Consider the following 24,743-nt stretch of genomic DNA (forward strand, 5'->3'; position numbering starts at 1 on the left):
CAGGGGAGCAGGTGAGCCAGCGGCAGGGGAGGGGAGGCTGACGAGGCGAGTGGGCGGTGGGGGGTCAGTAGGCGAGCTGGGTGGGTGGAGTGATGACAAGCCAAGTGGGCGGGCAGTGGCAGGGGGGCAGGTGAGCCTGCGGTGGGGGAGAGGGGCTGAGGAGGTGAGTGGGGGGTGAGTAGGTGAGCCGGAGAGGGATGACGAGCTGAGCGAGCTGGTGGGCAGTGGCGAGGGGGCTTTATACTTGGGGGGGTGAGGAGATGAGCAGCGAGTCAGTGGCTGACCTGTTCTACTGATCTTATCTCTCATAAAAATTGGTCCTTTTTGCTGCTATTCTCTGGGCTGGGGGTTGTCCCAATGCTGCAGAGAGGGTGTTCCCAAAGGAAGGTGCTTGCTTCTAACCCCCGAGGCCATCAGTACGTTTGCTCTTCTCTCATCAGCCCACTTGACAAGTTTAATTGTCCTTGGTCTGGTTCCCCTCCCCTCTCCAAGGGTTGCAGCTGTCTGGAGGTGCCTGCCTTCCACACCTTCCTCATTCACACCTCATTCATTCAACAGGGCAATTGATTACAAAGTGGGGGGAAGGTCTTATTCTACTTCTAGCAAACAGACATTTTTCTTTTACCTTAATTATACTACCTTAGGGGCCTGCTATAACATATTACCAAGGTTCAATATCGCTGTTTCCATGGGGCAGTGCTGGGGAAGGAAGTTTGTTTCCACAGAGCGGGAGGCACGAGGGGGGGAGAGTGTTTCCGTGGGGCCGGGCGGTGCTGGGGAGGGATATGTGTTTCGGCAGGGCTGGTGGGTTTCAGCCCTCAGATGTTTTCTTTGGAATAATAAGGCTTCACTGCTTTATGAGTTGTGCAGGCCTGACTTAAACCATGCAAGGAGGCAAGCCAAAAGAAGGGTCATGGGATGCTGACAATGGCAATAAAATAATATTAATCTCTTTTAGACAATGTTTTTTCATATATATGTAACCCTTCTGCCCCTCTGAGTTGGCAGCAACAAGGGCCGGGTTCAGTATCCAGGGGTTCCGTTTCAGTAACACAATGCATAACCGGCTCGAGCCCCCACCCAGTGACCTGGGACACTCACATACCACACCCCCCTGGGCGCCTCTAGGAGGCAATACTTCCCCTCTTGCAAGCACGGAGTCTGAGTGTAGCAAAATCTTTTTAATAAAGGAAGGAATCAATGCGGCATCCCATTGGAGAAACACCACAAACAGGGTTATAACACAAATCATAAAAAAAACCCATCTCCAAGTACGTTTGGCACTGTCCTTTTTCCCCTTAGGGTTTTAAGTCCAATCACCCCAAAGTCCAACAACCCAAAAGTCTCTGGTCAATGCCACCCCAGAGTTCAAGAGTTTATCTGTAGAGGTCCCTTCCCCCAGCCTGAGTAGAAAGGGGCACCTTACGTGGTCCGGGGCCAACTGCCCTGCCTCTCCGTGGGTTCTGCTTCCGCCTTCTCCATGAACTGCTCCGCTTTACCAGCTGCTCCACTCTGCTCCTCCAGCCGTCCTCACAAACTGCTCCGCTCCACCAGCTGCTCTGCTCCATGAGCTGCTCCAGTTCTCCCTGCAAACTGCTCGGCTCCGCTCGCTCTGTAGGCCGCTCCACCCGTCCCACAGCTACTCCGCTCTGCCAGCCGCTCCGCTGCCACCAGCTGTCCCGTGATCCGCTCCAGCCGTCCCCACAACTGCTCCACTCTGCCAGCTGCTCTGTTCCACAGTATAGCTTCAGGGTCCCCCACTAGTTAGCACAGTACTCAGTGCTCTCAGCTCAATAATTTCAGCTCCTTAGTGATTTCAACTCTTAGTGATCTCAGCTCTTAGTAGGGGAGCCCCAGTGCTAGTGCACCATTAGCCCAAAGTGAATTCAGCTCAGTAACCTGTATTTAGATTCTTGAGGGAATAGAAAAATCAACTCTGACATTCCACAGTGGAGAGAGGAGGGGGTGGAACTGGTGCTTCTGGCTCCACAAGGAGACTGCACCACCAGGCACAGATACCTGTCCCCAGCCTCTCTCAATTCACTCGGTTTTGGAACCCATGTCTCTTGTCTAGCAAGTACCACTCAACTGAGGTTGAGTCATTTCTGTCACAAAGCAGTCCCACAGCTCGGCAGCATGGGATGGGGTAGGCGTGCCTATGCAAATACACTCTCTGAAATTCTTTCCACCAGATGTCAGGGTAGAGCTCATCCTGACTCTGCTTACATATATACAGTAGAACCCCATTTATCAAAATCTCCATTTTCCAGTTCTCCATATTAATCTAACAACCAGCCACCCGGAGCTGACAGAACTTGCAACTCTTCCTCTTCAGGGTGAAGACCTTCTTCTACTGCGTCCACACACACAATGGGGCCCCAATTCTTGGTTGGCCCATAGGCACAACCATAATAAACATGAATGATAATATAGATGCTGGCCTGGACAAGAGAGAGTGGAGAGCCACATGATCTTGTGACAGTTTTTGGGGGTGTCCAGCACTGTGGGTCACTGTGCTATTCTCTGGCCTTCAGTGAGAAGGAGTCTTTCATGTGGTAGCTGGATGTCTGCTTCCTGAAACTGCCAGCTCTTCACCCACTCAAGCACTTTTCTCCGGGCTCTGCCAGTCCCCACTTTGCCTTACAAATTCAGGGCTGCCCAGAGAATTCAGGGGGCCTGGGGCAATGCAATTTCAGGGGCCCCTTCCATAAAAAAAATTGCAATACTATACAATACTATATTCTCGTGGGGGCCCCTGCAGGGCCTGGCGCAAATTGCCCCACTTGCTCCAACCCCCCACCCCATGGGCGGCCCTGGGAAAAATAAACCTTCTGCATCTCGGCACAAACCCAGTTTTGAGAAAACTTCTTTACAAGGCATTCTCAGCATCAGCTAGTGCTAAAAGACACTAAAGCTCATTAAAAGGGTTGGACAAATATTTTCTGTCAAAACTTTTTCTGGATCAAAAACTAGGGGTTTTTAAAAAGCAGAAAAAAATCACGAACAATGTCTGCTTTCCTTCAAAATCTGTCGTGTTTTTTTTAATTGAAAAGCTGAAATTAGTCTGCCAAAACCTGAATATGGTTTGGGGTTTCAGAAGTGTGTGGCCAAATATTTGCTGCTTGCTGTGTTTGATTGTTTAAAGAAACAATTAAAAAATTCTGCTTAAAAAAATCGAAAACTTTTGAACCACCTCAGCTTGTGACCAAACGCCTGAGCCTATCCAGTCAGAGATTTTTACAGGTTTCTGATACTCTTCTGGCTTCTTTGACTCATATCTGTCTCCATAACTTTCGGTTCATTTAGATTAGAACATAAGAACAGCCATACTGGGTCAGATCAAAAGTCCATCCAGCCCAGTATCCTGTCTACCGACAATGGCCGATGCCAAGTGCCCCAGAGGGAGTACACCTAACAGGTAATGATCAGGTGATCTCTTTCCTGCCATCCATCTCCACCCTCTGACAAACAGAGGCTAGGGACACCATTCCTTAGCCATCCTGGCTAATAGCCATAAATGGACTTAACCTCCATGCATTTATCTGTTTCCTAGAGACTGGCTCCATAGGGTCCCTCAAAAACTGGAGACAGTTACTTTGGGTTTGTCTTTAGTATAGACTACGTACATACTCCATGAACTGAGCATTTGAGCTTGTTCTAGAATCTGGGATGAGTCTATGCTGTGAAAACTGAAATGCTCAAAATAGCACAGGATGGTGTTTTCTGGAAGATCTCCGATGGATTGTAGTTTCCTCAGGAAGTCAGTGGTGTTTCTAAGATAGCTGGGAGTGCTGGTAGCATAGGGCCTGAGGGGAGAGTCCACAGAGCCAGACAATCCAGCTGTTAAGGTGCCAATGCTTGAGATGATGGGGCGTCCAGGATTTCCAGGTTTATGGATCTTGGGTAGCAAATAGAATATACCTGGTCGGTGTTCTAGGCATGTGTCTGTACAGATCTGTTCCTGTGCTTTCTCAGGGAGTTTCTTGAGTAGATGGTGTAGTTTCTTTTGGTAATAATGGCCTGTAGAATGTGGAGTTAGAGAACTGCCGAGCAGCCTCTTGTTAATGAATAAGCTGGAATATGAACAAGAGGCTGCTAGGCAGCTCTCTAACTCCACATTCTACAGGCCATTATCTTCTGATCCCACTGATGATTACCAGCTATCTTCGAGACACCACTGACATCCTGAGGAAACTACAATCCATCAGTGATCTTCCAGAAAACACCATCCTGGCCACTATGGATATGGAAGCCCTCTACACCAACATTCCACAAGCCATCAGGAATAGTATCCCCAATAATATCATGGTTAACCTGGTGGCTGAACTTTGTGGCTGTGACTTTGTCCTCACCCACAACTATTTCACATTTGGGGACAATATATACCTTCAAGTCAGCGGTACTGCTATGGGTACCTGCATGGTCCCACAGTATGCCAACATCTTTATGTCTGACTTAGAACAACGCTTCCTTAGCTCTTGTCCCCTTACGCCCCAACATCTTCATCATCTGGACCCATGGAAAATAAGCCCTTAAGGAATTCCACCATGATTTTAACAATTTCCATCCCACCATCAACCTCAGCCTAGATCAATCCACACAAGCGGTCCATTTCCTAGACACTACTGTGCTAATAAGCAATGGTCACATAAACACCACCCTATACTGGAAACCCACTGACCGCTATACTTAACTACATGCCTCGACCTTCCATCCAGGACACAGCACATGATCCATTGTCTACAGCCAAGTTCTAAGATACAACCATATTTGCTCCAATCCCTCAGACAGAGATAAACACTTACAAGATCTCTATCAAGCATTCTTAAAACTATAATACCCACCCGCTGAAGTGAAAAAACAGATTGACAGAGCCAGAAGAGTACACAGAAGCCACCTACTACAGGACAGGCCCAACAAAGAAAACAACAGAACGTCATTAGCCATCACCTACAGCCCCCAACTCAAACCTCTCCAGCGCATCATCAGAGATCTACAACCTATCCTTAAAGATGATCCCTCACTCTCACAGATCTTGGGAGACAGGCCAGTCCTCGCTTATAGACAACCTCCCAACCTGAAGCAAACACTAACCAGCAACCGCACACCATACAACATAAACACTAACCCAGGAACCTATCCTTGCAACAAAGTCCAATGCCAGCTCTGTCCACATATCTATTCAAGTGATACCATCATAGGACCTAATCACATCAGCCACGCCATCAGGGGCTCGTTCACCTGCACATCTACCAACATAATACATGCCATCATGTGCCAGCAATGCCCCTCTGCCATGTAAATTGGCCAAACCGGACGGTCTCTGCGCAAAAGAATAAATGGACACAAATCTGACATCAGGAATCATAACATTCAAAAACCAGTGGGAGAACACTTCAACGTCTCTAACCACTCAGTGACAGACTTGAAGGTGGCAATTTTGCAACAAAAAAACTTCAAAAACAGATTGCCAAGAGAGACTGCTGAACTCGAATTAATATGCAAATCAGATACAATTAACTCAGGCTTAAACAGAGACTGGGAATGGTTGGATCATTACACTAATTGAATCTATTTCCCTATGTTAAGTTCTCCTCACACCTTCTATGGGTCATCTTAATTATCACTTCAAAAGGTTTTTCTTCTCCTGCTGATGATAGCTCATCTCAATTGATTAGACTCTTCCTGTTGGTATGCATATTTCCACCTTTTCATGTTCTCTGTATGTATAAATATCTCCTGTCTGTGTGTTCCATTCTGGGCATCCGAAGAAGTGAGCTGTAGCTCACGAAAGCTCATGCTGAAATAAATTTGTTAGTCTCTAAGGTGCCACAAGTACTTCTGTTCTTTTTACATGTAAATAGAGCTGTCTTTGTGTTAGCTTTACAATGCTGAATTTACACATGAACTGAGGCAGGTGATTCCATATCCCTTTGCCTGGCAAAAACACCTTGCCAATCCTGCCTATATACATACAGCTTCTAAAATATCACCCATACATCTATCATGCAACAATTAAGAGGATCAGTATGACATAAGCTTCCATTAGACATCTTACATGATCCTTTATGGGTAAATACTGTGAAAACAGTGTGATAGGTGTCTTGAGTTTGTCAGAATTGATAGGAATGGCTGTTCCAGAACAGGGAACTCTTTGCCAGTTGGCATTTAGGAGTTCTTAGGGTCATAGACCCTACTGGAGGACTTGGGAAGCACAATATCTCCAGGAGAACTGCACAGGCTGCACCATCTTTTAGAATGGTCCAGTCTACTCCTCTCTTTGTGGCTGGTTAACTCTGCAGAAGAGTGCAGAGGAAGGTGGGGTTAGGGCCCTATCTCTCAGTCTTATGCTGCCCCTTTGGAGTGTTGGAGGTCTCCACTGCGACACCAAGGGAGCCATGTGGGCATTCAACTACAGTTGTGACAAGTTCTATGTAGATAACCTTCAATGATGGGGAAAGGGGCTTCTTGTGTGCTCTCTTCCTCTCCAGGAGTCACATAAGGACATGTCACAATTTTGCCCTTTACTGCACGGCATTTTTCAGTCCTATCGCTTGAGTTGTTTTACTTATGAGCATAACAGGTCAACAGCATAGAGCGTGATCCTGCAAACTTTGCCTCACATGATAAAAGGTTTTCAGGATTGCACCCATAATTATTCTAACAGTGCAGCCTAAAGAATTAAAATTACACAAACTATTAAGTCCATGAGATAAAATTACTTAAGGAGGTACTTATGTATATACAATGTTTCCTTCATACACACTTAAAATACATGACTTACACTATCAAATCTAATAGTAATCCAATGTGTTTTCAAAGATCAAGAACTGACTGTTTCATAGGTTTTCACCCCAATTAAATATTCACAAACATCTTCATTTCCACTGGTTGTCAAGAACTGTAAAAGAATGATCATTGATGATTTCACTAAAAGCTTGATTTGAGGGAAAAGTTCTCAGTGTACTGCTTCACCAGATAAATCCAAAAATGATTTCATACCCAAGATAAGGAGGCAATCTGATCTTTAAAATTAGTGTTCAGTCTCCCTTTCTGGTAATGCACCACATCAATACAGTATAACAAAAAAGAGAGATGATAATGGGAGAGTGTAGAAATGGATCATTACAGCTACTGCAGTGATAACCTGTATAGAACAGGCATGCTTATCAAAGGGGAAAAACAGCACCCCATAATATGTCAGCCTCATGAATATTTACTTATAAATAAAGCAAGCAAATTATGTCTGAAGTTTATCGAAATTCTAATGGTTCAATTACACCCCCTGCTAGTAAACTGTTACTGAATCACTATTTGGAGGCTTAAGCATTTTGAGAAGATGACCATAATTACCTGGCATCCTTCAGTGGCATTGTGCCACTTCAATAAAACATGAGTTGTTGGCATTAAATAAGGAAGAAATAAGCCTTTTTTTCTCCTCCAGAGAGGAACAAAGGTATCCTTGAATAATTAAGATGTGTGTAAAGCCATCTGTGCAGACATACTAAACATTTTCACTTTGTCAATAACGAAGTACTAAGAAAACTTTTAGTAACCTCTGTTCACATCCTACCATGCCGTCAATTAACTCTTTTAAAATACATGACTTGGCAAACATTTGTGAACATTATTAAAGAGATCATATTCAGTGCTAGTCCTGATCAGCAGCATCTCGCGTCTCCTAGGAGTCAGCAAAAGTACCTAAGTAGGTTTTGACCACTGCAATTTTTGAGGCTGTGGGGCTCTCTGTTCGAGGTACTAGGACTGTCTGTTCCTTGACCCTGTCACATTCCATCCCTCCACACCCCCCTCCCCAAATATCTTTTGAGTACAGACACCTTTATCTTACTAGTGGGGACAGGAAAGAAGGGTATGCAATGTCTACTTTCCTGGCCATTCAGTGGGTTTTTCTCATTTAGGACATGGTTTGGTCATAAGAATATAAGAACTTCCATACTGGGTCTTCTGATGGCCAATACGAGGTGTCCCAGAGGGAATGAACGGAAGAGGTAATCATCAAGTGATCCATCTCCTGTTGCCCATTCCCAGCTTCTGGCAAACAGAAGCTAAGGACACTATCCCTGCCCATCCTCACTAATAGCCATTGATGGACCTATCTTACACGAATTTATCTAGTTCTTTTTGGAACCCTGTTATAGTCTTGGCCTTCACAACATCCTCTGGCAAAGAGCTCCACAGGTTGACTATGCGCTGTGTGAAGAAATACTTCCTTTTGTTTGTTTTAAGCCTGCTGCCTATTAATTTCATTTTGTGACTCCTATTTCTTGTGTTATGAGGAGTAAATAACATTTCCTTATTTACTTTCTCTATACCAGTCCTGATTTTATAGACCTCTATCATATCCCCCCTTAGTTGTCTCTTTTCCAAGCTGGAAAGTCCCAGTCATTTTAATCTCTCCTCATACAGAAGCTGTTCCATACCCCTAATCATTGTTGGTACCCTTTTCTGAACCTTTTCCAATTCCAATATATTTTTCTTGAGATGGGGAGGCCACATCTGCAAGCAGTATTCAAGATGTGGGCATACTATGGATGTATATAGAGTCAATATGATATTTTCTGTCTTATTATCTATCTCTTTCTTAATGATTCCTAACATTCTGTTAGATTTTTTGACTGCTGCTGCTGTGCTGCACATTGAGTGGATGTTTTCAGAGAACTATTCACAATAATGCCAAGATCTCTTTCTTGAGTTGTAACAGCAATTTTTTTGGCCTTCCTGGTTATATTTTTACACTTCGTTTGCCAGAGTTTATGCTCCTTTCTATTTTCCTTATTAGGATTAAACTTCCACTTTTTAAAGGATGACTTTTTGTGTCTCACTGCTTCTCTTACTTTGTTGTTTAGCCATGGTGGCAGTTTTTTGGTTCTCTTACTATGTTTTTTTCATTTGGAGTATTCAGTTAAGTTGAACCTCTATTACAGTGTTTTTAAAAAGTTTCCATGCAGCTTGCAGGGATTTCACTTTTTGGCACTTTTAATTTCTGTTTAATTAACCTCCTCATTTTTGTGGAGTCCCTTTTCTGATATTAAATGCTACAGTGTTGGGCTGCTGTGGTGTTTTCCCAGCCACAGGGATGTTAAATTTAATTATATTATGGCCACCATTACTAATCGATCCAACAATATTCATCTCTTGGATCAGATCCTGTGCTATACTTAGGACTAAATCAAGAATTGCCTCTCCCCTTGTGGGTTCCAGGACTAGCTGCTCCAAGAAGCAGCCATTTAAGGTGTCAAGAAACTTTATCTCTGCATCCTGTCCTGAGGTGACATGTACCCAGTCAATATGGGGATAGATGAAATCCCATTTTATTACTGAGTTTTTTATTTGTATAGCCTCTCTAATCAACCTGAGCATTTCACAGTCACTATCACCACCACCAGGTGGTCAGTAATATATTCCTACTGCTATATTCTTTTTATTAGAGCATGGGATTACTATCCTTAGAGATTCTATGATATAGTTTGGTTCATTTAAGATTTTTACTTCATTTGATTCTATGCTCTCTTTCACATATAGTGACACTCTCCCACCAGCACGACCTGTTTTGTCCTTCCAATATATATTGTATCCTGGTATTACTGTGTCCCATTGATTATCCTCATTCCACCAAGTTTCTATGATGCCCATTATATCAATATCCTCATTTAATACAGGGCACACTAGTTCACCCATCTTATTAATGAGACTTCTAGCATTTGTATGTAAGTACTTTAAAAACTTTTTACTTTTTAGCTGTCTGCCATTACATGCTGTAATTGAATGAGGCTGTTTTTCATTTGACTGTCTCTCATCAGATCCTACCTGTATTTTATCATTTTCCATCCTCTCCTCCTTACTAGGATATAGAGAATCTCCATTAATAGATCCTCCCCTAAGGAGGCCACAGTAAAGAATAAATAAAAACATCAGAATTGGGCCTAATATGATTTACAAATCATTACTGTGGATGACATTAAGTAATCTCTTACTTCTACAATACATGCACACTGTACTTTATACATCTGCTCATGGGGATTTTCTCTCTTTCACAACTTCCTGGCCAGGATCAATACTCCATTCTAATACTGTTTGACTTTTGCTGTGTTGGACGCTACTGATCCCAATCTCACCTCTATAGTAATTTTTCTTCATTGTCCCTCTCCCTCTTTTGGTAAAGGTCCCAGAGGCCTTTTATCCTTGCCCTCCTTTTCTTTTCTTTTTATATCGTATACCTGTGTGACCTCATCCACTCTATCCAACTATCATCTTACACTGAGTCACAAATCTCCTGCTGTGTTTCACCACAACCAATTCCATATTTCAGCAAGTTTCTGAAATTTCCACCTAGATGGGTTGCCAACAGCTTAAACTTAACACGGCTTAAACTGAACTCCTTATTTTTCCTCTGAAAATTTCCCTTTTCTCCTTTATCTGTCTCTGTTGACAACACTACAATGCTCTGTCACTTTGGCGTATACCCTGAGGGATCATCTTTGACACTTCCGTCTCCTTCATCTAGATTGTGAGCAAAACCTGAGGATTTTATTGCTTGACATTTATGAGAACTGACCTTTTCTTTCTGTCCAAACAGTAAACACTTTCATGCAGGATATTATCACATTCCACCTTAACTACAGCAACTACTGCCTTTCCAGCCTCCTGGATGTCCACATTGCCCCCAGGTCAATCCACTCAAAACACAACTACTAAAATAATTTACCATGCATGTCAATCTGAAAGTATCCCTTTTCATTTCTCAGTTGGGTTCTGACTCTCCACTGTATTATTCCAGTTTTACACCATTATAACTCAATGAAGCTCTGCTGATATAAAACCGGTATAACATAGTGGAAAATCAGGTTCCTTCTCTTTACCTTCCACACCCTAGCAGACACTCCTTCCTGTTTAACCAGCCTCATCTCTTACTGCATTGCTTTCTGCCTATTTTGCTCAGCCTATGATGCCAGCCTTGATGCCTCACATTTGACTGCTTCTCCAGCACACAGAATACCATTCCTGTGTTGGTCTACCAGGCCATTGTCCTCTCCTCATTCAGGGCCTGATCCAACAAAATGGCTCTTTTATTGGACCAATTTCTGTTGCTGACAGAGACAAGCTTTCAAGCTATACAGAAAAGAAGAACTTTAGTGTAGCTTGAAAGCTTGTCTCTCTCATCAACAGAGATTGGTCCAATAAAAGATATTACCTCATCCACCTTGTCTCTAATATCCTGGGACCAGATGGCTAGAACACTACAAACAACATTTTCAGCAGAATTTGGCTCCTCTTTCTATTGATGATCTAGCTGCTTTTATAAGAGACAAACATTTTTCCAATTTTCTTTTCTCCTGCAGGCACTACACAGTCAAAACAGCTAAGTGAGAATGAGTTAGATTCTATTCCATATGGTGCATTATCAACAGAATTATTTTCTATGTTCCACTCAGTCCTGCCTGTGCAAACTCATTCAAGACAGTGGGGTTGAATGAATTTTTTATTTTATTTTATTCAGCCCCTGCAGCACCCCCACTGACTCAGTGTGGTGCTGCAGGCACACAGTGCTTCAGTTTCTCTCAAGACTCTTAAGAACGCCACAAAGTTCAGAAGGTATGAAAAGTTCCCCACTAGAATTCTAATTTATTAAATCCAAACCATACTTGAAAAAAAGTCTCTTTCCATGGGCTCAGACTCAGAATGTTGTACAACCCTCCACCCTGGGGCCAATCATTCTCATTCCTAACCTTGCTAGCCTGTAATATCTCCCACTGGCTCATGGATTGCACAAACCTCCTTCTTGGAGACAGCAGTCTCTGTGGAGCTCCCCTCCCACAGAAGAGTGTCTCTCTTTCTGAGCACCTCCTGAGATGGCCTTTTACTGGATGGCTCAGGTGCTCGCTATTCAATTAACTGAATAGTTCCCCTTAAATTAGCTTGTCACATGTAGCTTGGGCTTGGACTCCTCTTAAATGGGGCCAGCAACCCTGTGAATAACTTTATTATACCACTCTGATCGCAATGAGGGGATCTCATGAAGATAATGGGGAGTAACTGATGACCTGATTTGATCTGCAAAACTTTTATTATGAGTGATATGTAAGGAGGAAAAAATCCAGTCTGATTTTCATTCCAGGCTACATTTATAAAGCTGACAGTTAGGAAATATTTATCTTTCTTTCTTAACTTGTAAAATAGCAATCTCTTAAAGCTTAAATTAGATTTGTCCTATATCCAAATTCTTTTCCTTCTATTCATATATATTAATTATCTGCAATTCACACAGAATCACATTTAATATGGAACTGTTTACGATACAAACATGGAATCCCACACTGGCAGTTTAGAATCACTTTTCACAGTAGAACTGAAGCTTAAGTGTTTTTTCCTGAAGTGATAAAACAGATTGATTAGTATTGCCCAATTAAGATCCAATTAGATGAAAAAAGTACCAAAAAATTGATGAAGGTCATAGTGAAAGCTTTATCCCCCTAAGACAAGTTTAAAGAAAGATGCTTTGTAATAGCAGAGAAAAGGTTATTTGTTTTATTTTTTCTATGATTGTGAGTCATTCATTACCCATCTGTCTTATGACACCTCTTAATGTCAAAGCAGGCCCCAAAATACTAATGTGCCAGGAGGATAAAACAGCTAAGCAACTTTAATTCAATAGAAAAAATAAAAGCCAATTTGTTCTTTGTCAATTTTCTCAGATTTTCAAAGTCAGGAAATGGCTTAGTATTGTTAGTCATTAGTTGGAAGTAAAATATCAACTATTCAAAAATGTATTAAATTGTTCTATTTTTAATAAGGGGAGAGAATTCTTCTTTACATTTTAGCAAACCTTTATGGCCTTTTTCTTTTCTATTTTTGTTTCTAAGGATTAAGTTTAATTTTCAACTTTTTTATAAAACAAACAGTATATTGCAAAATCTATTAACATTAACTTTATTTTCTGTTCTAGTCTCTTTTTTCTGTTCTAGATAAATAGAATTCTATGCACAGTTATTTTAATTGATTTCCATAACAACCTATATGCATGCATTTAGAGAGAGAGAGATTGTAATGGAAATATACATATATGTATACATATAATATATATACACACACATCTCTAAATAATGTGTATGCATTACTGTATATATATTAGTAACATATTTACTTTTAAAAACTGCTATTAAATTACTTTCCCTTAATAAGTAAAGAGAAAAAAAATGTTCTTCAGATTTTGGCTAAATTTTATCTATTTATTTTCCCCCTTTCGCAGCTTAGTTTAAATTTCCACATTTTTATATATATGCATATGTTCAGGGTCCAGCTATATGTGGAATGGACTAGCATATATATGGATTTAAGCTGAATCCCATGTATGGTGATTTTGCTATCTCTCTCTCTTTCTTTCTCTCACACACACACACTTTGGTCTTTAGTGGGAAACTCCCCATTCTCCCCACCCTCAAAGCAGAGAGGATATTTAAATAAATATTAGAAAAAGCATTGTAAGGAAGAAGTACTGGAGGAAATTTTAGTTGGAGGCTTTATATAGGGGTTGGCAACCTCTGCTACGCAGCTCGCCAGGGTAAGCACTCTGGCAGGCCGGGACAGTTTGTTTACCTGCCGCATCGGCAGGTTCGGCCGATTGTGGCTCCCATTGGCCGTGGTTCGCCGTCCCAGGCCAATGGGGGTGGCGGGAAGCCGCAGCCAGCACATCCCTCACCCACATCGCTTCCCACTGCCCCCACTAGCCTAGGACGGCGAACCATGGCCAGTGGTGGCCACGATCTGCTGAACCTGCCAACGTGGCAGGTAAACAAACTGACCTGGCCCACCAGGGTGCTTATCTTGGCGAGCCACGTGCCAGAGGTTGCTGACCCCTATTTTGTATTATATTATCACAGTCCTTTTTAGAGGTCACAGTCAATATCTGGACTCCATTGTGCTAAATGTCATACAAACTCACATGATGTATGAAGTGTAGTCGTAGCTGTGTCGGCCCCAGGATATCAGAGAGACAAGGGAGGTAAGATAATATATTTTATTGCACTATGTAACAGTGGTAGGATGTATCTGTAGTCTTTAAACTGTTCCAGCCCTGGTAATGGGCAGTATCCCAGGGATTCTTCCCAGGAGGCAGTGCCTTCTCTGTCTGTTCTGGCCCCAGATCTCCAGCTGGGCCTCTGAACAGCTCAGATCCCTTTCTGAGGGTTATCACTGTCCAGTTGTAGGACACTTCCCTAGTGGTGTATGGGGGGACCAAGACCTGGCCACTACTCCAGGTCCCAGCCCAGGGACCCTAAGAATAGCAGCCATGTGCCACTGTGTTCCTTTAATGAAACAGCTTTCAATTCCCGAAGCCACTTCCCTGAGGCCCTAGCTTTCACTGATGCTTCACCCTTATGTCAGGGCTTTCCTATATTCAAGGCCCAGCAGCCAGCCAGGAGCTCTCTCTCACTTTCCTGGCCCCTGCCAGAACTGAGCTGTCCACGGTGCCGTATTTCCCTTTGGCCAGCCAGGAGCACCAACTGCACTCCTCTGCCTCGAACAAGGAACTGTCTGTCTCTAGCTCTGCAGTTCCTTTTTATATGTTCCTCTTGGGCATCGTTTGGCTGCTCCTTGCAGCCTCTCTTATTAGCTAGCCCTTCATAGCCTTTCTTGGCTGCTCAGAGGACTTAGCTCCATTGCTTCTTTCCTGGGACAAATGTGGCAGGATTCTGAGGCTTCCAGCAAGGGGCCTCTGGACCTAGTCCACCCCGTCACAGACCAACTTCTGTGAGAGAGAGAGAGCTGTTCAGCATATTTGGAGTTGTATGCAGTGGTCAGACAGTTATAGACAGTGAAACTGGTGGTGATAATATTTCATTTCTTTTCTACTTCCAGAGCAAATGCAAGAAACAAAACATTATCCCAATGGTCTCATTATCTATTACCCTCTGACCACTACACACAACTCTGATTATGCCGAACAGCTCTGTCTCTCACCATCAGAAGTTGATCCAATGAAAGATTATTACCTCATCATCTTGTCTCTCTAAAACTCATACAATGACATTTTCAATTATTAATACATTGACAATAGTAGCTGTTGGAATTGGACAGATTTCAGGACCTTCTGAGGGAGGAAACTATGTTGTCGAATCACCACTTTATCTATGATCTGGTGATATATTACAGGATTCTTTTGTACATGTCTACTGATTAGAGCTGGTCTAAATTTTTCTATGGTCAGACTAGGTTTCCATTGGAAAATGCGGATCTGCAAAAATCAGAACCTTTTTCTGGAATGTACCAATTCCATCTAAATGTTCATGGGAAATTATCAAAATATTTCATTATGATAATGACAGTTAAAATATTTAGATTATTCTATTCTATGCTATTATAACAGTCAACATGATAAAGCTGAAACAAAATGATTCAATCAGATCAAAATGAAATATTTCGGAATATTCCTTTTTGTGAAAAAACTCAGACATATATTGACTTTTCATCAAAATTTGGGACAAAATCAAATTTTGAAGTATCAGAATTTACCATAGGCTGAAAAACAGAAAATCCATTTTTCAGCCAGCTCTACTATTGATACAGTGGATCCTAAACAGCCTCTCTCCTGGCCTTGCCCACAGAGTTCACTGGATTTACAGATAACTTGCAATGAATAAAACAAGAAGGGAATATGGCTAACATGGTGGTAGTGGAGTCCTGATCCAGTGCCTGTGGACTGTGACCATGGCCCTGGACAGTGGCTCAAAGGGAGTGTGGCTGGGAGCTGCAGGTCCCCTGGCGGCAGCTGGGAGCTGCAGGAGACCCATGCAGTAACTGGGAACTGCCAGGGCCCTGCTGGCTGACAGCTTCAGCCCCACCACCCCAGGGCTGAAGCAGAAATGTCATACACAGTGGAACTGTTCCCGGGGGTGGATAATTTGGTTATATTGAGATGTCTAACTGTAAATCGAGTAGAGATTTTATCTGTGAGGAATTTGCAGGTTACTTTGAGGATACCATCTCTTGAATTGGGACAATTTGCTGAGTCCCTAAGTGACAGGGAGTTCCTGAGGGAACAAAATGGAGCCATCTCTGTTCAAGTTTCACCCAGTGTTGCTCACTGAACTCCTTGAAATACGGCGTGTGCTTCATTGTACCCATATTCATTCTAACTTTCTGATGAATTTGCCAAACTTTGCAAGTTACGATACCGTCCTTTGTAATGTGAACACCTGAACCACACACCTCACTGATGTCCTTAATACCAAATACACAGAATACCAAAGAGATTCCTGATGACAACAAAGCTTCAAGCAATATTAACCTCAGATGGAAATCTCAGAACACTAAAGTAATTAAAGTTTCAGAATATCATCTTAGAAGAATTTTCAAATTGACTTGACAACAAATGATGGGAGGTGTGAGCAATCAGGATTAGTTCGTCCTAAAATCACTGGATGCCTGATTAGGGCTAGATTGTGTGTAGTCTTACTCCCCCAGGGCAGAGAACAGACACTGCCCAGCCATTGTGTTCCCAGGCACACAAATTGAAAAAATCCATCATGGATAGCAATATTAGTCTCCACCTGTCTTGAGTGTGCTCCTTCAGCTGAGCACGAGGACTAGCCAGCCCGTTCTCTAGACAGATTAATGAGCTCAACTGGGTTGCATTAGGACCACCAGATTGGCTGGCCCACCTGATTGTCTGAAGGAAGCCAGCAGGCCTGTTTTTAAGTTCAGCAGCAGCTGCAATTACTCATACCTCTGCCTTGTGTCCAGCCTTGCCACCCAGCTTTATTCTTGTCCTGTTCCAGTCCGCTTCAGCCTTGCTTCCTCCTGCCTCCGGCTACAACCCTGACTCCAACTCCAACTCTGATCCTTGACTCCAGGCCCTGGCTCCCGACTCCTGCTCCAACTGCTAGCCCCATTTGTGACACCACCAAAGAAAACTACAGGGGAAATATGAGGGTGGTGCTATTGCCTTAATCCCCATCCACAATGGCTACCAGAGCTAGGCCAGCAAAGGGATATGCACACTGACCTCTGTGAAAGGGCATAGCAGAAGCTGCTAAGATCTATGCTCCCCTATGTTAGTGGAGGCATTGCGCCTTGCTAAGGCACAATGGGTCTGAGAATGGCTGCCAGTATTTAGCACCTCTTCAGTCCTTCCATGCAACCCCAAATCTTGCCCTGATGTTGTAAAATCCATGGAAGACAGACTGTGTCTTCCTCTATGTTCTGTATAGAGTTCAACCCAGCAATGGTATTAATCAAATAATGTATAGTAATAATAAATCAATATTGGTACTATTAACCTGAAATTTAATAGTACTCTCTTTACAGATCTTAAACATACAATAGGCCTGATCTTAAGATGGCATAAATTAGGCCAACCTAATTGACTTCAAAGGAGCTAGACTGATTAACATCAACTGAAGGTCTTTTCCATTTTGTGTTTGGATTTTTTGCAAAGGGATAGCACAGACAGGGCATATTAAATATGACATATAAATATAGCCTTAGAATTTCAGTGCTTCATAGTGTTAAAAAAACTACTATGTACTGTATTTAACTATACTTGATTTATGTGGAACTCTGTGAAAATATTATCATTAGCTTTTAATGTGCATTGGAAACACTCTCTCAGAACACCACTCCTTGAGCATTTGGAGTGTATGTTCTTCTCCTTAATATTCTAAACATTAACAATTAAAATTAAACACTTCTGACAGAATATCTTTGGCTTTTATTATCCTCAGTGCATCATTTGGTCACCAGTGTTCATGAATCTCCTTGATTACACAAATAGATATTACCCATCAGAAAAGCTAACAAGTCAAAAATGCGCACAGTTCTGTCAATCAAGAGCTTCACCAGGGAACAGTGATAAGAAATCAGTGGCAGAAATAAACTTTATCCCCAGATCAACCAAGCTCAGTTCAAATACTGCATTTCCAAAAAGGGCTACTGATTAACTGTTCTGTTTTGTAGAACACTAGTATGTCACATAGATTGGAAACTCACAATGACTGCAAATCAAGGAAATGACAAGCTTGCAAAGTTGTGTTTTGTTTTCTTTTTAAGCCACAGATCTGTTCCAAATGCAGGCAGTCATGGGTTTGCTTCCTGCCTATTCTTTTTATCATCTGGGCCAGGAAGCCGGATAACTTCTCATCAAAAAGAAGCTGTATCGTTGATTTGTCAGCCTGGGGAAAAATCATTTGAAATGCAGCCTATGTCCATGATGACAAAGAACAGGCTGGGATAAAAAAATTATGCAAGCTACTGCTGTGTGAGACTCATAATAATCTCCTTTGTTGCTCAGAGGGTTAGGTCATATATGAGGGTTAAAGATTTTTCCCTCTTGGGTGAAGTGTATTAACAAAATCATTTGCTTACCGGAGGATCCTGATCTTTAGCTGAAACTGTAGTGATAACAGTGCCCTTGATTGCATCGGGAGCAACCATTCCTCTGTAGAGAGCACTGCTAAATACTGGGGAGTAATCATTCATATCCTGCAAAATATAATTAAGAGTTTAGTTTTCAAGTTGAAACAAGATTATGGACCTATCCACAATTGTTCTTTCAAACTATACCCATTCACTCCCTTCCCATTAGAGAACCCATTTGCCACTGTCAGCCTTTCCATACTCTCACAAATACTATCACACAAGCCTGGCACCCAAGGGGAAGATGCCAAATTGTCAATACAATATTCTTGTGTAAGGGATCAACGTAAAGTAATTCTACTTCAGAAAACAGTCTGTCACTTAAGTAAATAAAGCTTCCAGTGACTGCAGAGATTCTTATGACAGTTGTTTTTCAAGTAATGTCCCACAATATGGCTTTGTTAATTTTCTAAACTGGATGAGCTTGCTCTTTCCTGAAAGTGCTTTTTACACTATATGTGACAAAATGACAAGAAAATACAGGACCGGCTTACTATAAACACTTTATGAGAGCCTAAATTATGCTTTTCATAGTGACCTATGTACTGTGAAGGATAATTTTGTTAGACTTGTTGGGTTTTTTTGAAGCAAAGGTACGTTATATTGAGGGAGGCAGTAAAAAGAAAAGAAAATATAAAGCAAAGTTCAACCATGCTCAGCTGAAGGACCACTAATAACTGCCATATCAGGAGCCAAATACATTTCGAAGCTTCTCTCCAGCAATACTGTAATTTGTTAATGGGAACAATCATTTACCTTGATAGTATGATCTATCTTGAAATAATATGTACTGCATAAATAACGCAATCAGGATCAGGCCCACTAAATTTAGCTTTTTTCTTTTTTTTAATTTAAACAAGTGCAACTTTAAACCACATTTTTTACTTTTCATTTAATGTCTGTTTTATCCATAACCTTTTATCCATATCAACTCAGAGTAGCCTCAATGATGAAGCCCAGCTGTGAACTCCCAGAGGGAACTGGCCACCTGTCTGTGGGCCAAATGCGAGACAGAGCTCTATTGGCAGGTCAGGGCATAAACAGATATATAAACTCTCCCTGCTGGTCCACATCGGGCTCCATGGCTTTCAAGAGCTCTTTTTGCCAGTCCCTAGATCAGGTGATGCCTATTTCCCTTCCTCCTGCCCAGCACCAAAAGGAGGGGGGAGCCCTTAGAAGATCCACACCCTCTTTCTTGCTGCTTGACCAGACAAACCCCTCCCCATCTTTGAGGTTGTAGGGGTTGAATTTTGCAAATTGTTCAATTAAAATAGATCAGAATTCCTTACATTGGATTATGGGGATAGAAATGGGTGCCTTCAAATTTGCTGACCTTTTCCAGCTGGACATTTTACTTCATCTGACAAGGTAAAATGGAAGACTAATTTACACAAACAAATCACATTTTTTCTAAATACTTCAAAGTGATTCCAAGTTTGACAAAAATTAAGGCCTTGCTCTACCTTGCCCCGAAAGGCTTAATCTTGAATCTTTGTATTGCTGTGTATGCGTGCGCACACATGTGTATGTATACATAGAAAGAGTTTTGAAGCATCATACAGCAATCTCAGACTATAGGAGTCCATCCACACTCCATTTTTCATTATTACTATTTATTATTTGCGTAACCATTAACATCTAGAACAGAATAAAAAGATGGTTCCTGCCCCAAACATGGGGAAAAGATGCTGGATTCATCTTGTGAAATTGATCTGATTGCATATATGGGTATAGGCACCAAAACAGTCTGAGAGTCTAAATTAAAATTAACTCAAGTACAGATTTAGGCACCAGCTAGTATGTGCTCCATACAAATTTTATAGTTCAGGTTTAAGACAGTCTATACCAGTGGTTCTCAACTTCCATAGTAGGATCCCTGCTGGAACTACCCTCCTATTTAGCAATAAGGGAAGGCAAGAGCAGGTCATGAACTTGTGACCATCTGTCCCCCACTCCAGATGAGGACTCCTGGTATCAATCATGCTGGAAAAAATCCAAGTAACAATGGAGATCATATGCATGTCCTGGGGATATACCCATGTTGCAAAATTCCAGGAAAAAAACAGCTAAACAAATCTTAAATCACAGCTCTTCTAATTTCATCTAAATTTTGCCTCCTATGTTAGGAAAAGGGCATGAGAGGTGGGTATAATAGGCTAGCTGCAGCCGCTGCCATGGGACACTGGGTTGGGGATGCTATGGCCCGGACCTGCTGGCGTGACTGGGGCTACTCCAGATGTGGCTTGGGTCGGCTGGCTAGCTGGGGCTATTCCAGACGGGGCTTGGGTCGGTTGGCCAGCTGGGGCTGGTCTGGGGCTCCTCTGGCGGTGACAATGGGGGAGCGGCTTGGGATTCTGGCCAGCCAGGGGCTTCTCTGGCCACAGGGGGGTGAGGGGCTCTGGCTGGAAGGGGAGGTGGGGCTCAGGGCCTCATGTGGAACGGGTGAGGCAATGGGACTAGCCTCCCCAAATGGGGTGGGAGTCTGTAGCACAGTGGGCCAACTTACCAGTATTATATTCATTGCTTTGTTATTTTGCTTTATTATATTTAGTAGTAATGCAAGGAACCTACAGGCTTTTTATCCTGTAAGATTTGGCTTTAGTAGATAGTGTAAGGCTTGACGCCTATAACCTTTGGTATAGATAAACTTAAGCAACTCATAAGTTATAGGGAACTGAAAGTAGCATGCAAGAGGGGGAATTTGGTCCAGAATACTGACATCAGCCACCTACAGAACACAGCTGACCCCAGCACAGACCATAGCTGACACCAGCATCCAGAAAGTTCCGGACAGGGCCTCTGACCACAAAGCTGCCATGACAGAAAATTGACGTGTATGCTAATAGGGTAACATCATACATATACTAACCTCTAGAAACACCTTAAGGGAAGGAAATACAAATAAGGACCTCTATTGAATATGCATTGGTCATGGCAGTGTCAGCGTGACCTACTATAAAAGCAGCAAAGAATCCTGTGGCACCTTATAGACTAACAGACGTTTTGGAGCATGAGCTTTCGTGGGTGAATACTAACTTCGTAGGATGCATGTAGTGGAAACTTCCAGGGGCAGGCATATATATGCAAGCAAGCTAGAGATAACGAGGTTAGTTCAATCAGAGAGGATGAGGCCCTGCTTACGGTTTCTCCGTAGTCCAACTACAAAACCAGTTTCTCCTCCCTTGGTTTTCACACCTCAACTGCTAGAACAGGGCCTCATCCTCTCTGATTGAACTAACCTCGTTATCTCTAGCTTGCTTGCATATATATGCCTGCCCTTGGAAATTTCCACTACGTGCATTCGACAAAGTGAGTATTCACCCACGAAAGCTCATGCTCCAAAACGTCTGTTAGTCTATAAGGTGCCACAGGATTCTTTGCTGCTTTTACAGATCCAGACTAACACGGCTACCCCTCTGATACTATAAAAGTAACATCCGAGAGGCAGCAGAGAGGTTGGCAAGATGTAGACCGTAGGAGGGACCAGAATGATGGCCACCAGGGAAGATGAGGAGGATGACGGAGATGAGAAAGATAATGGTTAAGTATAAAAGATAAGGGTGTAAGTATGGTCGTCCAAATGTACTTTCTTTATTATCTCTATCTGCTTTGTTAAGTTTAAATGTGTGCATAACTTTGCTAAATTATTAACAAATCATATATTTATATATAAAGAGAGTTCCTATAGTGTGAGTGTTGCCCTGTGCATATCGGGATTCCCAAATTATATGGTAATTTTACTATAATCTTACTGGGCCTGATCTTGGGACAAGAACCTGTCAATCCTCAAGTTACAATTATATATACCCAAGTTTGGGTCAGGCTACAAGTCCACCCATCACACATCGAACAGGAAATTGAAAATTTCAAAATGTAAGGAAAAAAACAAAAAAACTCCACCCAACATCAACACAGAACAGTCTATGAATCCATTAGATGCATAGGTATTAGCTATTAGATGTATAAGTAAATATAGTATTTGCATTGTGGAAATGTTAATGATACTATAAAAATCTTGGCCAAAGTTTTCAAAAAGTAGGGTCCTCCAGTTAAGGACCTTAACCTCTACATTCTTAATGACTTCAGTGGGAGCCACTGGGTGTTCAGTAGTTTTCAAACCCAGCCTACTTAGTTGAGAGGCTAAAACAGGATGCAAGAACCTAGTCTGAGATCCTTTGAAAGTCTCCATCTTCTAATTTTCATATTTGACATTCATTAGATTTAAACTTGTAATCTTAACATAATAGTAAGGTAGGGTTGGGTAGATTTTTTTATTATTATTTACTTAAAATTATACGGCTTTAACTTTACCTCAAATTATTTAAGTCAAGGACAAATTGTATTTTTAGAAGTTAATGTACTGTCATTGGCTTGGGAGAGGTATGATGCCATGTTTGGGCAGAGAGACGTACACACAAAGCAAAACAAAGAGGAAGCCCTTTCTATGGGATTTGGAGTCAAGGCTCTTGGACACTTACACAGACCTGCAAATCACCTCCAAGGGGAGGACTGATCTGAAACTGCACATATTTTCCTTTGTGCTGGCAGGGTAGTTCTGATGCCAATAATACATTTTCTTTTAAGTGGGAAAATGTGAGAAGGGACAGATTTTTCATGCCAAAATAGTTCTGGACTTGTACTTCACTTTGGCGAGTTTTAAAAATCATCTCCTGAAGGGTTCTAACTGCAATAATTATTAAATAGTATATTGCAGAAAAAGTAATTTGCAATTCCTCCTTTCCTGGTTTTGTTTGTTACTTCTTTTCTTTCTCTGTCTTTAACCTACACAGTTTACTTTATGTTCTTAGTGTTTGCTGGCAAACAATCACATTCATGGACAATGCAAACCAAAGAAGCATGAATTAAGTGAATGTAAACTCCTACTTCATAAAGAGAAAACAAAGCTGACTCCTGCATTCATTGTGTATTTGACTCTTGATTACTTAATATGAATAAGACTATGCATGCCAACAGGAATGAGAAGGTCTAAACTACAGGTAAAGTATCTCTTTAAAGAAAGAAAAGTGCAACTTTTTCAATACTTTGACAGGAACCTTCATCATGAGCTCTCCAATTAGATTAGAATCTACTACTTTCATTTATAAAGATTTAAATACAGGATGGTCAAATGGGCCTCTAAGACATTGTTAAATAACTTTTTCTCTCATATTGGGACTGCAATTCAAATCCCCTTCTATCTGATTAGACAGATCGGTGGTTAAATAATTAAAAAAAAAACCTCACATCAATCTGATGGCATTTTCATTACTAGTGATGCTACTTGAATGGATCTTATGATTTTTCCAAGATCTGCTCATATTTGTTACATGGTGATCTATCAACTACAACCCTAGGAGTATCACATTCCCACTGCACTGGAAATCTGACGAAAAAGTTGCTTTTGTGCTTATCTGAACCTACTGAGGTTCTTTTGTTGCTAGTTGGAGTCATGCCCCAGTTATTTAAGTCTGAGTGGTGTTATTTATGGATCTGGTTATGAATAACAATAACCACTTCCTGTCCATATTTCTTTAATGTTGTGGTGAATATATGAAGCCTTATCCTCTGTTACCTTGTTCCTGTGCTTCCTGTAGGAACTGTAGAAGGGAGCTTTAGACCTGGTTTGGCCTTTGGTGTAAGTTAAAGTAGCTCTATGGCAGCACCTCTGTGGGGATATTGTCCAGCAGCCATTTCTACATCTTTAATGACCCCTTTACACTGAATTGCAACAAAAGGGCCATAGAGCAGAAGAGAACTGGATCCACTGTATATTCAAAAGACTATCTTTGACACAGAAGCATAGACATTTCAGGTGTCCCCCACTCCTGCTTCCTCAATGAAACTTACCAGAGATAGAGATGAGAGACGAGCAAACTATTTCAGATAAAATAAAACCAAACCCAAACAAACAATCTCCCAAACCAAACTCAGCCTGATTTTTTTTTAATTCAGCAGATGAAAGTTCAGCTTTCAACCATATTTTACATTTTCATATGCATCTGCACTTTCACGTTTCAGCCTATACCAGAAGCAAGAGTGCCAAAGCGTCCGTAAAACTGCTTTCCCAGTGTATCTGGCTCTAGACGCAGGCAGTACTGCAAACCTCATTAGTTTAGAAAGTGCATCCTTGCAAAGTTACAGCCTTAATTAGTTTAAATAAACATTTGGCAATCTGCCTCCAAAGTAAATCTCTTATATTTTTGAGGAACACCTACTACTAATTTGGATTATACCTGGATTGCATTGTAGTTGAATGAAATCCAGAACAGAATTCCACAGTGGTCTTAGTTCAGAGGTTTTTGTCTTTGCAG

At 41.8% G+C, this 24,743-nt stretch overlaps 1 protein-coding gene across 5 annotated transcripts in view; it reads right to left on the reverse strand.

Moving 5' to 3' along the window:
* The window catches only part of PCDH15 (protocadherin related 15), a 1,497,017-nt gene that overhangs the window by 200,149 nt on the left and 1,272,125 nt on the right, over window positions 1-24,743 (reverse strand). For all 5 annotated transcript variants that reach the window (XM_030569599.1, XM_030569597.1, XM_030569596.1 and 2 more), the window contains one exon: window positions 18,382-18,498. In XM_030569599.1, the coding sequence (XP_030425459.1) occupies window positions 18,382-18,498 (117 nt within the window). The remainder of the gene's footprint in view (window positions 1-18,381; window positions 18,499-24,743) is intronic.

Source organism: Gopherus evgoodei, chromosome 7 (assembly GCF_007399415.2).
Source record: "Gopherus evgoodei ecotype Sinaloan lineage chromosome 7, rGopEvg1_v1.p, whole genome shotgun sequence".
NCBI classification, from domain to species: domain Eukaryota; kingdom Metazoa; phylum Chordata; order Testudines; family Testudinidae; genus Gopherus; species Gopherus evgoodei.